General features: G+C 41.6%; 1 protein-coding gene across 1 annotated transcript in view; it reads right to left on the bottom strand.

Moving 5' to 3' along the window:
- CHRDL2 (chordin like 2) overlaps positions 1–16,924 on the bottom strand; it is a 45,763-nt gene that overhangs the window by 16,466 nt on the left and 12,373 nt on the right. Inside the window, exons 3-7 of the mRNA XM_081860572.1 lie at positions 16,512–16,605; positions 12,694–12,839; positions 5,023–5,116; positions 1,005–1,054; positions 166–334 (exon numbers count right to left, since the gene is read on the bottom strand). Coding sequence (XP_081716698.1) covers positions 166–334; positions 1,005–1,054; positions 5,023–5,116; positions 12,694–12,839; positions 16,512–16,605 — 553 coding nt within the window. The remainder of the gene's footprint in view (positions 1–165; positions 335–1,004; positions 1,055–5,022; positions 5,117–12,693; positions 12,840–16,511; positions 16,606–16,924) is intronic.

Consider the following 16,924-nt stretch of genomic DNA (forward strand, 5'->3'; position numbering starts at 1 on the left):
TTAAATATGTATAAAATTATCAAAAAAAGCCAATTAAAAAAAATATTAAAAAAAGGAAAGTTGAAAAATCTAACAGGCCCTAATCCTGCGTTGACCGCCGCTTCAGGCGTGAGGGAAGAAGCCTCGCCTAGAGCGCATCGCAGTGTTCACCTGAACTGACGTTACCTTTTTTGTTCTGCTCCTTCAGGATGATTCTGACCGTCGTTCCGCCGCTCCCCACTTTCTGTTTGATGCTCTTGGGGATCAGTTCCAGCGAGGCTCCCGTCGGGGGATCAACTGCTCCAGCAGATCCTCTGCTCCCGGCGCCCACCGCGCAGTGGTAACGGGGGTGCCTCTGCGGAGCCAGACAACATGGCAAGATCCCCAGTCAATTCAGCGGGCGATCTCATTGCACGGGGTCAGGCTGGATGACCCTCAGGTGTCTCTGCCAACTTTGATTCTACTCTCATTCAGTTAAAGGCTCTTTAGAGTTTGAGTTCCTGAGATGCGGGGACTAACAGGAGGGCAATCAAAGCGGATTCTGAGAGCCCTTACGAAGGCTAGTAGCCTTCGACAGCCCTCTCCTCCTCTGTGAATTAATCTAATCCTCTTTTAAAGCCATCCAGTTTAGTGGCCATCGCTGCCTCATGTGGCAAGGAGTTCCATAGTTCAACTGTGCACTGTGTGAAGAAGTCCTTTTCTTTTATCTGCCCTGAATCTCCCCAAATGCAGCTTCAATTTCAATATTATGTGAGGAATTCTTCAGCTGGGATTCCTGCATTGCAGAGACTAGATGGCTCCCTTCCAGCTCTATAATTCTATGAATCTATAACAAAACTATAAATCTATTTTAAAAAATCCTCTTCTCTATCCACTTTCTCTATATCACCTTTTATTACGGCAAATTCTGAGAACCCGTAATGTTTATTGCACATGAGACGACCTGCTAGTGGGCAATATCGAAAGAACATGCCTCTTAATTAATTGAGTATTTCAAAGAAATAAAAACTGAAAGCTTTACTTACGACGCCTCTGTTTAATTGGGGCTCTTCTATCAACCTCTCAAAGGAATTATCTGCAAAGAGGAAAGAAAAAGCATAGATCTAGTTCACATAGCTTCACATAGTAAGGATACATCTTGGTCCGTCAGTTTAGCTAGTCCTGTTTATTCATTCAGATTCCTAACCTGACCAAAGCATTATTTGAGTGGCGGCACCCCTTTGTAACACTCACTATATTTTGTCCAGCTGAACCATCTCCTCTCCAGGATCAAGTAAAATGAAAAACTGAAAAGCTTCTGGGAGATGACATATAATGAGATGAAAAAAATGTTGAAATATACATTTTAAAGAAACCAAAAGCATTTTTACTGGGCATTGTAGGAAGTGATATAAATAGAAAGGAATGTGAGCTGTTCTTATACGCAACAACAGCAGCAAGAACGTTACTGGCCCAAAAATGGAAGCAAGAAGAATTACTGAGGAAAGAAGAATGGAGGATGAAATTAATGGACTATGCAGAACTGGATAAATTAACAGGAAGGATTCGAAACTGGCAGGACCAGAAATTCACAGAAGACTGGAGTAAATTTACAGACTATTTGAAAAGTATTTGTGATGAACAGACTACATTTGTAGGTTTGCAAGAAGTTTTGTGAGGAGTATTATTAGAATTATCGCAAAAATGGATAAGGGGGAGGATGGTTAGTGAAGACAATTAAAGGTAATATGATTTTAAGAATTGCATATGAAGTGGTTAAAACAGTGGATCATCAGATGAGCTGATGGAAGTCCAAAAAAGGTTGTATAAGAGATGAAGTTTTGTGGTATGTACTATAATTTATATGTTAAAATTGAATAAAAATTATTATTAAAAAAAAAGAAAGAAAAACTGGATCTGCAGCTTTAAGAAGATGGCCACTGAGCACAGCATGGACTGGCTGGTGCCTGTGACATCACGCACCCATTTTTCACTTATTGGCCTGAAAGCACTTTTGCAGTCCTTTTTAAATTGATCGAGTTGTCTTTCTTGTCTCCGTTTGAAAGATAGCAAATGAATGTTTTCGTCTGAAACGTTTTACGTGTAGTTCTTTAAGAAGTGATTGCTGCATTTCAAATTTTAATGTTATGTGTGCATAAAGTTAACCCGGTTGAAAGTTAACTTTCAAATTGTGAGGGCCGCAAATTTCTGGGATCTTTGGGCTTAATAGGAGCACCCCGAGGTGAAACACAGTCGACCACACACACCACCCCGTCATGACACCCTATTGCCCTTCACTCCCAAGGAAGTAACTATTCACTATATCAAACAGAGGGAGAAAGAAACTTCTTAAGGGAGAGAACTTGAAGAAACTGTAGAACATGGGTAGGCAAACTAAGGCCCGGTGGCTGGATCCGGCCCAATCGCCTTCTACATCTGGCATGCAGATGGTCCAGGAATCAACTCTGGCCCTCCAGATGTTTGTGACTACAATTCCCATCATCCCTGACCACTGGTCCTGTTAGCTAGGGGTGATGGGAATTGTAGTCCCAAGCATCTGGAGGGCCGGTGTTTGCCTATGCCTGCTCAAGCCCATGGGTAGGCAAACTAAGGCCCCGGGAGCTAGATCCGGCACAATCGCCTTCTAAATCCAGCCTGTGGACGGTCGGGGAATCAGTGTGTTTTTACATGAGTAGAATGCGTCCTTTTATTTAAAATGCATCTCTGGGTTATTTGTGGGGCAGAGGAATTCGTTCATATTTTTTTTCTTCAAAATATAGTCCGGCCCCCCACACGGTCTGAGGAACAGTGGACCGGCCCCCTGCTGAAAAAGTTTGCTGACCCCTGCCACAGAATCTCTACCTCCACTGCCCTATATAACCAAATGCAAGGAGTTCAGATGGAATGGAGAGAGACACAGCCAGTCCTTCCATGAGTCAGAGCGAGGCAACTGCCTCGGGCGGTAAATTCAGGTGGTGTTGCGATGGAGCTAGGAATGGGGGCCACGTGGTCTGCCCTGCAGACCCCAAACTACCCAGCTTCCCTAAAGTTCTGCCTCAGGCAGCAAAACAGCTCTAGTTGCTCCTGGGTAAAGGTAAAGGGACCCCTGACCATTAGGTCCAGTCGTGGCCGACTCTGGGGTTGCGGCGCTCATCTCGCTTTACTGGCCGAGGGAGCTGGCGTACAGCTTCTGGGTCATGTGGCAAGCATGACTAAGTCATTTCTGGTGAACCAGAGCAGCGCACGGAAAAGCCGTTTACCTTCCCGCCGGAGCGGTACCTATTTATCTACTTGCACTTTGACGTGCTTTTGAACTGCTAGGTTGGCAGGAGCGGGGACCGAGCAACGGGAGCTCACCCTGTCGCGGGGATTCGAACCGCCAACCTTCTGATCGGCAAGCCCTAGGCTCTGTGGTTTAACCCACAGCGCCACCCGGAAAAATAATCTTCCTCTATGAGGAGAGCAAAGGAACTTGAGATAGAGCTAGAAAAACAACCAATTCCTACAAACGTTTTCAAATGTTTACAATTTTCTTTCATGTAAAATATAAATTTGCTCCAGTCCTTTTGAAACAGTTCGTCTTGCCGTTTCCAGATCTTCCCCAACAGCTTTGCCAACTCTCAACTCTCGACCATCTTTAACTGCCATTTTTCCAACGTAGGAAGTTCCTGCTGCTTCCATTTCTGGGCCAGAAGTATCCTTGCAGCATTTGTAGCATACATAAACAAATTTACATCTTTTTTCTGAATTTCCTCTCCAATTAAACCTCTGGTTTTTTATCGAAATTATATTTAAAAACCTTCTTTAATACATTATATATTATATCCCAGAAGGCTTTGACCTTAGTACAAACATTTGTAGGTTTGAGTTGAAATATTTTGTAATGTTAAAATAAGGAGCTGTTTTACATATAATGAGGTGAAATGTTAAAAGAAGACAGAAGGTAAAAAATGAGGTGGAATGTTAAAAGAAGATAGAAGGTAAAAAAGTGGTTATAGAAATCCTAAGAATCTACTAAAACATTTTTGGAAGTCAGAAAGAGGGAGGGAAGGAGGTCGATGCTCTGTTTGAGCAATGCTTAAGGTTATAGATTTATGTAATAAAATGTGACTAAATATGGAAAACTCAACAAAAATTGTTATACAAAAGAAAAAGAAAAAGAAAGAAAAACAACCAATTCCTGCACAGGGCAGCCTAGGAAATATTAACAAAGGGCAGTGTTTGGCAGCAGACTAGAACTTGGTATAAATGGTGGAAGTCTTTTTAAAACATTTTAATTAAGGCTGATGTCTTGCAAGACGGAAATATATAGTAGTATGCAAGCATAGATCTGGAGCTGTTGTTTATAGCGAACACTTTTCTATTTTCTAAATTTCTATTTTAAATCCTTCTTTTTTCTTTTATTCCTTTTTTCTTTCTTTGTCTATTCTTTTTTCCTTCTCCCTCTTTCTTTCTGAATATTGTTTTATGGATGTATAAATAATCATGTTTATGTGTATATGTATGAAATTTGTTTTGTATTTCTTTTTTTATTTGATATTCTTTTTTGTATTCAATAAAATTTAATAATAATAATAATAATAATAATAATAATAATAATAATAATAATAGATCTCTGGCTGTTTTTCCCACCCCTCCAAAGGTCTATGGTGTGGGAGTGAGGGATGCGGCGAGGATCATGGTTCTTACATTTATTTTTTTATAATAAATTTGTATTAAGATTTTAAAGGTTACAAAAAATACAAAATACAATAAACAATCAAAGAAGGGAAAGAAAGAACGGTGCATATAAGCAAAAAAGAAAAAAGATAAAGGACCAGTCCAACCTTTAACTCACTTACTTACATTCACTTATTTCCTTGACTTCCTCACACCTCCCATTTTTGTATTCTAATTCAATTAAATATTCCAGCAAATCCTTCCAACTTTGTTTTTATCCTAATAATTTATCTTAACCTATTGTAATTTTACATTCTCTCATTCAACAATTCATTTTTACTTAATCCTTTATATCTTTTCTGCTAAAACCACATAGTTTTCTTTCCCCCCTGGTTCTTACATTACCTCTGCAGACTTGGCAGCAGGAGCCTGGCATGGTTTCGGGAGAGGCACACAGCACCTCTGGGCAGGTCACCAGGCCGCAGTAAATGTGGCCTTCCTGAGAAAAACACAAGAAATCCATACACTTCGTCAATAGCAGCACATCCCCACCTGATGTGTTTTGAGCTAGCTAGCATTTCCAAACCGTCTTCAAGGGCAGGCCCAGTTACATCACATTGCAGTAGTCTAACCATCCGTTTCCCCATAGCTTGGGTGTCCAGCTTCTGACTGAAAAGGCTCCTGCCTGTACACTCCTACCTTTCCAATAATAATCATATCATAATAATTTATTATTTCTACCCAGCGCATCTAGCTGGCTTTCCAAGGTAAGGTGGATCAAATCTACGCTTCCAGGTGCCATAAGAAAGCTGCAGAGATAGCGCAGGATAGTGCTGTCAGCATCGCCCTTGAGCCAGTGTACCAACTGGACTCAGGCACTACAGCCCCGACTGGGCTAGGCGAGCTGGGTAGCACTGCCAGAGACCTCCTTTCCCACAGGAACAGGTCACAGTGCTGTGGACTCACAGCTTGGAGCTGAGAGCACCGGATTCACTGTCTCAATTATACAGTCGTTGCGCAGCAGCGTTTTGCAGAGTCTTGCAGAGTATAAACCACTTGGAGAGCAGCTCTGTAAAGTATCCTCCTTTATTCTATAACTACAGCTATAATACAAGACTATATACAGAGCTAAATATTCTGAGCATAAATCAATGCTATATTCTGAGTGCCTGCAGCTGCTCTTAGCAGCAATCTTATCTATAAACACGATCTCTTGCACTCTCTCTCCGACACACTGACTGACTCTCTCTCACACAGAGACTGACTCACTCACTTGACTAATTAAGTAGAGGGCAGTACATTGCTCCTCCTCTCTGTAGAGTCAGCAGAGACCTCAGGAGATTCTCAGGACATTCTTGGGTATGGGAGGGGTGAAATCTCCGGAAACCCCGGAAATGATCTCTTTCAGCTTCTGCCTTCTGGAAGAAGGTACAGGGTCATAAAGACTAGGACTAGCCGCCTGAGAAACAGTTTCTATCCAAATGCGATTTTGGTTTTCATTTAAAACCAAAGGTAGTCTCTATGGGAGTACAGTGGTGCCCCGCAAGACGAACGCCTCACAAGACGGAAAACCTGCTAGACGAAAGGGTTTTCCGTTTTGGAGGCGCTTCGCAAAACAAATTTCCCTATGGGCTTGCTTCGGAAGACGAAAATGTCTTGCAAGTTCCTGTGGTGTTTTTTTTCTCCCCCCCCCTTTCTAAGCCGCTAAGCCGCTTATCAGCTGATCCGCTAAGCCGCTAAGCCGCTAAAAGCCGCTAAGCTGCTAATAGCACTAATCCGCTAAGCTGCTAATGGGCTTGCTTCGCAAGACGAAAAAACCGCTAGACGAAGAGACTCGTGGAACAGATTAATTTCGTCTTGCGAGGCACCACTGTATATTGTATTTAAAAATGGGGTATCAGAGTTTTTAGGGGGCTAACCAGAGTTTTTAGGGGGCTAACCAGGCTGGGATAGCTGGCTTGTTAGTTTCTGAATGCCTGATGTAGATTTTCAATTTCGTTGTTCTGTATGGGACAATGACAATAAGGATTATTGTATTGTATTGTATTGTATTGTATTGTATTGTATTGTATTGTATTGTATTTTTTTTTAATAATATTTATTAAGGGTTTTTTAATTACAACACAAAAAACAAAGCATACAAAAATATCACATTTTATAACATATTTTCTTATCCTCTTTGGACTTCCTCACATCTCCCGCTCCTACGTTCCAAAATTATAGAAAAAATTAGTCCAGCAATTTATCACCTTGTCCCCACCTTAGAATCTAGTTTTCCAATGTTATATCTTAAATTTTAGATATATTCATTTCACTCTTTAAAACATTTAGCTTAGCCTAATCATTATCTAAAAAATTGATTTTTCCATGAATTTAACTTATCTTCATAATTCACTTCATCTAATTCGATGGTGCCAAATTGTTTATGATCAAGCATCCTCCTTAACATTCATACAGTTTACAATATTTTTGCAAATAGTCCTTAAATTTCTTCCAGTCTTCTTCCACCGTCTCCTCTCCCAGGTCTCGGATTCTGCCAGTCATCTCAGCCAGTTCCATATAGTCTATCAGTTGCATCTGCCATTCTTCCAGTGTGGGTAGATCTTGGGTTTTCCAGTGCTTGGCAACGAGTATCCTTGCTGCTGTTGTTGCATACATAAAAAATGTTCGATCCTTCTTTAACACCCCTTGGCCAACAATACCCAAAAGGAAGGCCTCTGGTTTCTTAAGGAAGGTATACTTAAATACCTTTTTCAGTTCATTATATATCATTTCCCAGAAAGCCTTCACCTTGGGGCAAGTCCACCAAAGGTGAAAGAACGTTCCTTCATTTTCCTTACACTTCCAACACTTATTATCAGACAAGTGGTATATTTTTGCAAGTTTGACTGGGGTCATGTACCATCTATATATCATTTTCATTACATTTTCTTTCAGAGCATTGCATGCAGTGAAATTCAGCCCAGTAGTCCACAACTTTTCCCAGTCCTCAAACATGATATTATACCCAATGTCCTGTGCCCACTTTATCATAGCCGATTTAACCATTTCTGTTGAATGGTTTCTTTAAATGTAAAGGTTCATCATTGTTCCACCTAATGTGTATGTCTTTAAGGGGCCAGAGCAAGATAACGAGACCCAGCTTTACAGCTGTGAAACATAGCAGGTGCTGCTGAGTTGCATTGATTAAGGTGTGTCAGCATTTGCATGTAGTATATAAGGAGCAGCACCTAGCTCTCCCATTACCCTGGGGGTTGGGTTGGTGGTTGGGTCTGGTTTGTTGTTAATGTATTTAGTGTATAAGGAGTTTTTTTTTTGTAATTAAAACCTTGTTTAAGTTATTTTTGAGTCCCTTTCTTTTTAATGCATGGTCTCCCCAGCAAGCTCTCTGCAGCGCTACCATACTGCAAATAGCCAACATCTTTGGTTATGGGCCCAGCTGCTGAGTGGATGACTGCATATTTTTGGACTCTGAGAAAGGTTTGAAAACTCCTTCTCCTGTTAGTGTAGTTTTTGTGGGTCTGGAAGATTTCCAGAATGGTTGACCGGGTTCCTGAAGCTGAGAAGGCTCTGGTCTTCCCACAGCTAACAGATGAGAACTATAGTTTATGGTCTTTTCGGGTGGAGGCGCTTTTGACCTCTAGGGAAGTATGGACCTATGTAACTGAAGACCCTCCTGACCCTGTAACTAATGCTTGGTCGAAAGGAGATGCAAAAGCCAGGGCGATAATTAATTTGGCAGTCAGCGACCAGCAAGTAGTCTATATAAGAAATAAGAAAACTGCCAAAGAAATGTGGGACAGTCTTGCAGCAGTGCATGTTAGAAAAGAGTCAGCGTCTGCATTGACGTTTTTCAAGCAGCTGTACCAGACGAAGTTGCAGCCTGGTGGTGATTTGGCAGCACACTTGAGACGTCTGGAGGCAATACGCGGCGAATTAATTCGAAGGGACATGGACATACCTGATATTCAGTATGTTTTTATCATTCTTTGTTCCCTTAATGAGGACTTTGATGGTATAGCTAGCCAGATATCTGCCGTCCCACCAGCACAATTAACTGTGGAAGGGGTAACGGCAAGATTAATGGGCGAGTTGGATAGAAGGGAGGCTTGTGCCATAAGCACTCCTATTTCCAGAAGTAATGAGGAACGCCATATGCAAACTTGTGGTGATGCGACTGCATTTAAAGCTGCAAAGCGTTGTTGGTTCTGCAATAAGCAAGGACATTTTGCAAAGGACTGCAGAGTCAAAAGAAAGCAAAGTACTCCCAAGCCTGTTTCTGATCGTCAGTCACAGTTGTCATCTCAGCAGCCAACATCATATTGTAAAGACAGAAACGAGCCGCGAGCTTTTCACGCTCGGACTACAGATAATAAAAGAATTAAAGGTGCCAAGTGGAATTCTTTTATTGTGGACTCAGGAGCCTCTCACCACGTTTGCAACGATCGAAGTTTATTTATTTCTTTCGAAGAGGAAATTGGTAATGTACATTTAGCCAATTCACAAGTCTTGCAGTCACTTGGCAGAGGTACTGTTAAACTTGACTCTTTAAACATTACAATAGCGAACTGCATTTACTGCCCATCAGTGGACAACTTATTATCAGTAAGGTGTTTTGCTCGTCAAGGCATAAGTGTGCGTTTCTTAAATTCAATGTGTGAGTTTTTTGAGGGGAACAAACGTCTATTGTATGCCCGGGACTCTGATGGTTTATATAGACTGTATTTTCGCACCTACTCCCAATTGCCTATAAACTGCAGAGCAGCACAGTCAAGCCAAGGGTTGAGGAATGCAAGGCCTCATTCCGGGTGTCTCTACGAGGCGCACAGAATTCTGGGACACTTGAATTTTGCTGATGTAATTAGGACGAAGAATATTGTTAACGGCCTCAACTTAAAGCCATGTAAATTCTTTATGCAATGTTTATCCTGTTGCAAGAATAAGATTAAGGTTGCACGCAAGGGTAGGTGCTCAGATAGGAAAGTAACTGAGCCATTTGAACGTGTACATTGTGATTTAGTTGGGCCACTCCCACCATCATTAGGAGGTTCTAAGTACTGGCTTACCCTGATAGACCAGTATAGTAGATACTGTTGGACTTATGCAATAGCTGAAAAGTCACAAGCATTTGAGAAGTACAAAGTTTTTTGCAACTGGGTAAAAACGCACCTTAACAAACCAATTAAGAACCTGTTTTCTGACCGGGGCGGGGAATTTGTTTCTGAGGATTTTGAGAAATTCCTGGAAGCGCAGGGGACTACTCATGAGTTATCTTGCCCCCGAAGTCCCTGGCAAAATGGGCTTGTTGAAGTTGTGCAGCGTGACTTACAGGCAGGGGTTAAAACGTATCTGCACGATGCTAATCTGCCCAAAGACTTTTGGGCTGAAGCACTTAATGCGTTTTGTTATGTCAGAAATCGCAGTTATCATTCTGGTTTAGATGTCACCCCCTATGAGAAGCTGTTTAAAAAACGCCCTAATCTGAAATACCTATGCATTTGGGGTTCAGATGTAATTATGCATTATCCCGCTAAGCAAAAATTGGATGAGCGTAGTGTTCAGGGAAAATTAATGGGCTACCAGCAGGGGGCGTACAGAATTTACATACCAGCAACTGGCAAATTTCATATTACCAGAAGCATGATACAAACTGTAAATTGGAATGGAGTTGCTGTTTTCCAAGATACTGATGGTATAGATAATACTGAGGAAGAAGAGGAAGAAGCAGCAGCAGGAGGAAATGGTGCTTCTGTATTAATGGAAAAAGACAAAAAGCCTGTTGAATCTGATAATTTGTTTGATGATTTAAAGTCACAGGCACCCAAGGATAGGTTAGATTCTCTTGAGTTTTCTGACCGTGAGCTTAGCCTACAGGCACCTCTTCAGTCTGACAATGATGATTTACAACCTGAAACTAGTAGTTCACTTAGTCCCATTAAGTCTGAGGAGTCTGACTCCCCTTCTGGACTAAGACGTTCAGATAGAAAGAGGCAGAAGCCACAACGATTTGCAGATGAACATTTTAATACTGTGTATGCCAATAAGGTGGTTTTTGAGCCAAAAAGCTACAGTGACATTCAGAATTTACCTAAGCACCAAGCTGCAAATTGGTATAAAGCTATGAACTCTGAGATAGCTTCTTTAAAAGAGCATAACACTTGGTCTCTTGTACCACAAACCCCAGATATGAGACTTATTGATTCAAAATGGGTTTATAGAGTTAAAATGAATGACAAAAATGAAGTTGTAAGGTACAAAGCAAGATTAGTTGCTAGGGGTTTTCAACAAATTCCAGGCGAAGATTATGATTTGTGTTATTCACCAAGTGTAAAATATGAAACAGTTAAGCTTTTGTTAAAAGATGCATCACAACGTGGACATTCTGTTTATCACCTAGATATAAAAACTGCATATTTGTTTGCAGATTTAAAAGAACAAATTTTTATGCGTGTTCCTGAAGGCATAGACGCTGCTGAAGGTTTGGTATGCAAATTAAATAAATCCCTTTATGGTCTGCACCAAAATGGAAGGAATTGGCACCAAACTTTAGCAAAAGAATTGCTGGATATTGGTTTTTCACAAGGAAAGACAGACAATTGTGTGTTTATAAAGGAAAGGGCAAACTCTGTAACAAAGATATGTGTGTATGTAGATGACGTGTTAATTTCTACAAAAACTAAAAATGAATATGTCCCAGGTGATAATCAAATTGCGGACATTTTTACAAAAGCACTTCCAAAGGTTACACATGAAAAACATGTACAAAGTATGCTTTATGTTTTTGTTCCACAATGATGAACCGCAGGGGAAATGTTGAATGGTTTCTTTAAATGTAAAGGTTCATCATTGTTCCACCTAATGTGTATGTCTTTAAGGGGCCAGAGCAAGGGCCAGAGCAAGATAACGAGACCCAGCTTTACAGCTGTGAAACATAGCAGGTGCTGCTGAGTTGCATTGATTAAGGTGTGTCAGCATTTGCATGTAGTATATAAGGAGCAGCACCTAGCTCTCCCATTACCCTGGGGGTTGGGTTGGTGGTTGGGTCTGGTTTGTTGTTAATGTATTTAGTGTATAAGGAGTTTTTGTTTTTGTAATTAAAACCTTGTTTAAGTTATTTTTGAGTCCCTTTCTTTTTAATGCATGGTCTCCCCAGCAAGCTCTCTGCAGCACTACCATACTGCAAATAGCCAACATCTTTATCTTGTGTGTTCCATTTTAACAGCAAGTTATACATTCTTGAAAGTACCTTAGTCTTAGGCTCTAACAGTTCGGTTTCTAGCTTCGATTTTTCACCTGGAATCCTAACTTTCTATCAAGTTTAAAAACTTCTTTAATCTGAGCATAGTGTAACCAATCCCGCACTTTGTCTTTCATTTTCTCCTGACTCTGCAATTTCCAGTTATCTCCATCTTTTTCTAAAATTTCCCAATACTTCGGCCATTTGGCCTCCATATTGGGTCTTTTCCGGGCCTTAGCTTCCAGTGGTGAAAGCCACCTTGGAGTTTTATTTTCCAATAAGTCTTTGTATTTTGTCCAGACATTAAACACTGCTTTTCTGACAATATGGTTCTTGAAATTCTTATTAATCTTGACCTTGTCATACCATAAATATGCATGCCAGCCAAACGCATTGTCAAAACCTTCCAAATCTAAAACATCAGTGTCCTCGAGAAGCAGCCAATCTTTCAACCAGCAAAAAGCTGCTGATTCATAATACAGCCTTAAGTCTGGCAGGGTGTATTGTATTGTATTGTATTGTATTGTATTGTATTGTATTGTATTGTATCGTATCCTATCCTATCCTATCCTATCCTATCCTATCCTATCCTATCCTATCCTATCCTATCCTATTCCCACCAGGGCCCTACCCTGATGTTGGTGTGTGCTAAGCAAATACTTTCTTTCGTTTTCCCTGGCCTGTTGTCATATATTGCAGCGCCTCAATTTTGATACATGCTTGGGTTGCCCTGTTCCGTGAGATTTGATCATTTGGGTTTCCCTCTTCCGAACCTTTCCCAACTCCTCAACGACCGTTTTGCGGCGAGGCGTCCAGAACGGCTCTCCGAAGCCACTTACCGAACAACTGCACTGGGTGCACTGATTTGACTGCCTGGAAGGGAAGAGCTCGTTGTGGGTGAAGATGTCGCCATGCCGGTAGGCCGTGCCGTTGTAGCGGCAGGAGGAATTGGCTGGTGTCTGGATCCCAGGCGGGGTGAGCAGCTCTGCGGAGGAAGAAGAGACGATCAAGAACATTTTCTCCCCCTGCGACGATTTTTCCAGGAGTGGTCAACTGTGGCAAACCACATGTTTGCTCTGGCAGGCTAGCAAGCCCCAATGAGAAGTAATAACCCTCCGGCAATTTTATGTACAGTGGTACCTTGGTTCTCAAACCTAACCCGTTCCAAAACCAAAGCGTTCCAAAACTAAGGTGCACTTTCCCATACAAAGTAATGCAAAATGGATTAATCCGTTCCAGACTTTTAAAAACAACCCCTAAAACAGCAATTTAACATGCAGCGAGGTTGAGAGAGGAGTCTTGTTGTCTAGGCAGCCCAAGACCTCCAGGCTTGCTCCCTGGAGAGGACACTTTGGTGCTGCTAACACAAACCAAGATGGCTTTACACACTGAAATATACTCAGAGTCGAGAGTGGATTTCATGCTCTTTATTCAGCTCATAGCGGTGAGGAGAATGGATGTTCCCCCAAAATGTCTGCTTTATATACATTATTTACACAATGGGCCCCACGTGATTGGCTAATTCCAGGATTCTCCTGTAGGCCAATCAGGTTGCGGATTCCCTTCCACCTGGTGCTGGATTGGGTGGCTCCTGTGGACCAATCAGACTGCTGCATTCTGGATCCTATTGTTTTGGGACCAATCAGACTGCTGCATTCGGAATCCTATTGTTCTAGGACCAATCAGACTGCTGCTTTTGGATCCTATTCAACTCAGTACATACACACACACAGAGAGAGAGAGAGAGAGAGAGAGAGAGAGAGAGAGAGAGACCTGCTTTCCCTTCTTAGAGTCCTTCATCTTTAAACTGGGCTTGGACCGGACAGGCCCCGGTCTATTGGATTTCGACTAGCTTGCATCGCCGAATCAAGTTATTCCATCTCGTTGAGTTAATTAAACTAAATGGTTTTAATTGGATTTTGAGTAAGTGTGCAATCAATTGCCGCTGCTTTGGATTTTATTGGGTTGTTATCTCCCTTAGGGGGACATGCAAACCGTTGTTCCTAATGTTGCTTTTTATAGGATAGGGGGCACTGCGGAGGCGTTTGTGGGACCAAGGGGGCAGTAGCCCGGAAAAGTTTGGGTGCTGCTGCAATAGAGGACTGTCTACTCTAAAGGAGGGACACACAGCCACACTACCCACAACACAGAGAAGCCCCTAGGCTGGAAAGGGATTGTAGAAATGTTGGTATGATCAATACATTTTGTAATGGGGATAAGAAACCTAGAATTAACAAAAAGAAGATGGCATAAACCCCAGAAAACAGGAGGACTGTCTCCCCAACATAAAGTTATATTATATAGCAAATCAGTTAAGATACAGTGGTACCTCAGGTTAAGTACGTAATTTGTTCCAGAGGTCCGTTCTTAACCTGAAACTGTTCTTAACCTGAAGCACCACTTTAGCTAATGGGGCCTCCTCCTGCTGCTGCTGCTGCTGTGCCGCCGGAGCACGATTTCTGTTCTCATCCTGAAGCAAAGTTCTTAACCCGAGGTACTATTTCTGGATTAGCGGAGTCTGTAACCTGAAGCGTATGTAACCCGAGGTACCACTGTATATTATAGATGGGATAACAGAGCAAGGAGAGATAGAATGGTTAGAGAGTGGTAAAGTGGACCCTCTGGTTATAAATTTTCTTTCTTTCTTTCTTTCTTTCTTTCTTTCTTTCTTTCTTTCTTTCTTTCTCTCTTTCTCTCTCTCTCTCTCTCTCTCTCTCTCTCTCTCTTTCTTATTTTTTTTAAACTTTATTCCAAAACCGAAAAAGAATTACAAACATCCAATTCAAAATCCATATTCATTTTGTAACATAAGCCTATTACATACAGTTGTTGACCAGATTAAAATATACCTAATTGCTACAGACTTCCCTTTGCTATATATAAATGCAACGCAATTAGAAATATTATATTAGAAATTTTTATAAATTCCCCTATACCCCCCACTCCCCTTCACACATGTGTGATCTCAATATTTTTTTAAACTTCTTCCATCTTGTTGTGTTGTCGTAGTTTAATAATTATTCAATTGAGTCTTTTATTATTTCCTTGCTTACCCCTGCACGTTTTACACATTATCTATTAATATTCCAGTTCCAGAACCATATTTTTTCATGTTTTCCTTCACTCCATCCCACTCCTAATTATTCTCTGATTTGAATGGCCTCTAATGATTGCGGTCAATTTTGCCATTTCCACAAACCCACAGAGTTTGCTTTGCCATTCTAATAATGATGGTATTTTCTCCCCCTTCAAGTTCTTTGCAATCAATATTCTGGCCCCTTAATTTAATTTGTTTTGAGGGTCCTGCGCACGCTGAAAAATCTGTAACCAGAGGTGCCGCTTCTGCACATGCGCATGGCGCAATAGAGCGCTTCTGCGCACGTGCGAGTGGCAAAACCCGGAAGGATACACTTCCGGGTTTGCCGCTTTTGTAACCTGAAGATTACGTATCCAGAGCGATACATAACCCGAGGGTCCACTGTACACAGGAAAAGAGGGAGAAGTTAGCAAATATATTTTTTTATCAAACCAAGCAGGCAATGGTGACAGAATATTGAAAATCCCTGATTAAGAAATATCACTAAGATGTGGGTGAACTATAAAGGAAAACTGATATCAGCAAATTCCCCTCTAACCCAAGTGGTGATGATAGAAGACTTCTCAGTAAATTTAAAAAAGGAAATTGAAAAAGAAATGTTGGTAGCAAAGCCTAGTGAGGTTGTGTCAGGGTGAAGCCTATAGTTTAGTGCCAGAATCCAGATGCAGTTTAGGAAGTTGTCCAGAAATCCACCCCCAAAATTCAGAAGGCTGGGCTTCTCTCTCAGCTTTCACCAAATGCTACAATTAATGGGGACACAGGTGGCGCTGTGGGTTAAACCACATAGCCTAGGGCTTGCCAATCAGAAGGTCAGTGGTTCGAATCCCTGCGACGGGGTAAGCTCCCATTGCTCGGTCCCAGCTCCTGCCAACCTAGCAGTTCGAAAGCACATCAAAGTGCAAGTAGATAAATAGGTGCCACTCCAGCGGGAAGGTAAACAGCGTTTCCATGCACTGTTCTGGTTCGCCAGAAGCGGCTTAGTCATGCTGGCCACATGACCCGGAAGTACGCTGGCTCCCTCAGCCAATAAAGCGAGATGAGCGCCGCAACCCCAGAGTCAGCCACGATTGGACCTAATTGTCAGGGGTCCCTTTACCTTTACTTTATCTGAAAAATAACATTGGCAAAGCGCTCACAAGACACAGTTTTAATCCCATATCCCTATCTTTGAGCAGAAGAGATTGCAACTGAAGTCACATTATCTTGCTTGGTAAAAATGCCTGCTTTATTTCCTCACTTAAAAAAAAAAAAATAGTTCACTTTTGGGGGCTGAACTTATTCCAACCCTACGATTTGATGATATCCACATTTCTGCATCAGTTTTCATTTTGAAAAGTCATGAAAAGTCATCAGCCTTTTACTGGAAATTTCTCCTACCAGAGACACTTCTTTTCCAGCAATTTTGCCTCCCCGCCCCCACCCCCCATATGAGGATATTTCTCACCAGTGCATTCACACGTACATTTCTGGGGAAGGGGGGGCACTGCTATAAACAGCAGGATATAGATATGTATAAACTGTTTATGTGCTGTCAGGGAAGGGGCATTCAAATCCACTTACCTGGGCACTTAGGACAGCATTGGTGTGGGTCGCTGATGGGATTCGGACACTGAAGAGGCGGGCACTGGATTTGGGAGCAGCTGACATTGGTATCCTGCAAAGAAAAGGGAATAATCAGTGAGGTTGAATTTTTGGCTCAATATCTATCAACAGAACAAATCCTCACCACTTCTTCTCTCTGACCTGGAAGCCTCAGCCTTTTTCAAGAAGACAGTTCTTAGTGCAGCGAAAGTCTTTAAACAGTTCCATGCCCTTTCATTTCCTTTGTTTGACTGGTCAATGTTTATCCAGATAGATCAATCAATCAATCAATTGAATTGAATTTTATTATTTCCGTCACAGACCAGTTCTAGCCTACATACAATATCAAGGAAGTCATAAAACACAATAGGGATACATTTGAATTTGCAATT

This window comes from Podarcis erhardii, assembly GCF_964252035.2.
Source record: "Podarcis erhardii genome assembly, chromosome: 4".
Classification (NCBI taxonomy): domain Eukaryota; kingdom Metazoa; phylum Chordata; class Lepidosauria; order Squamata; family Lacertidae; genus Podarcis; species Podarcis erhardii.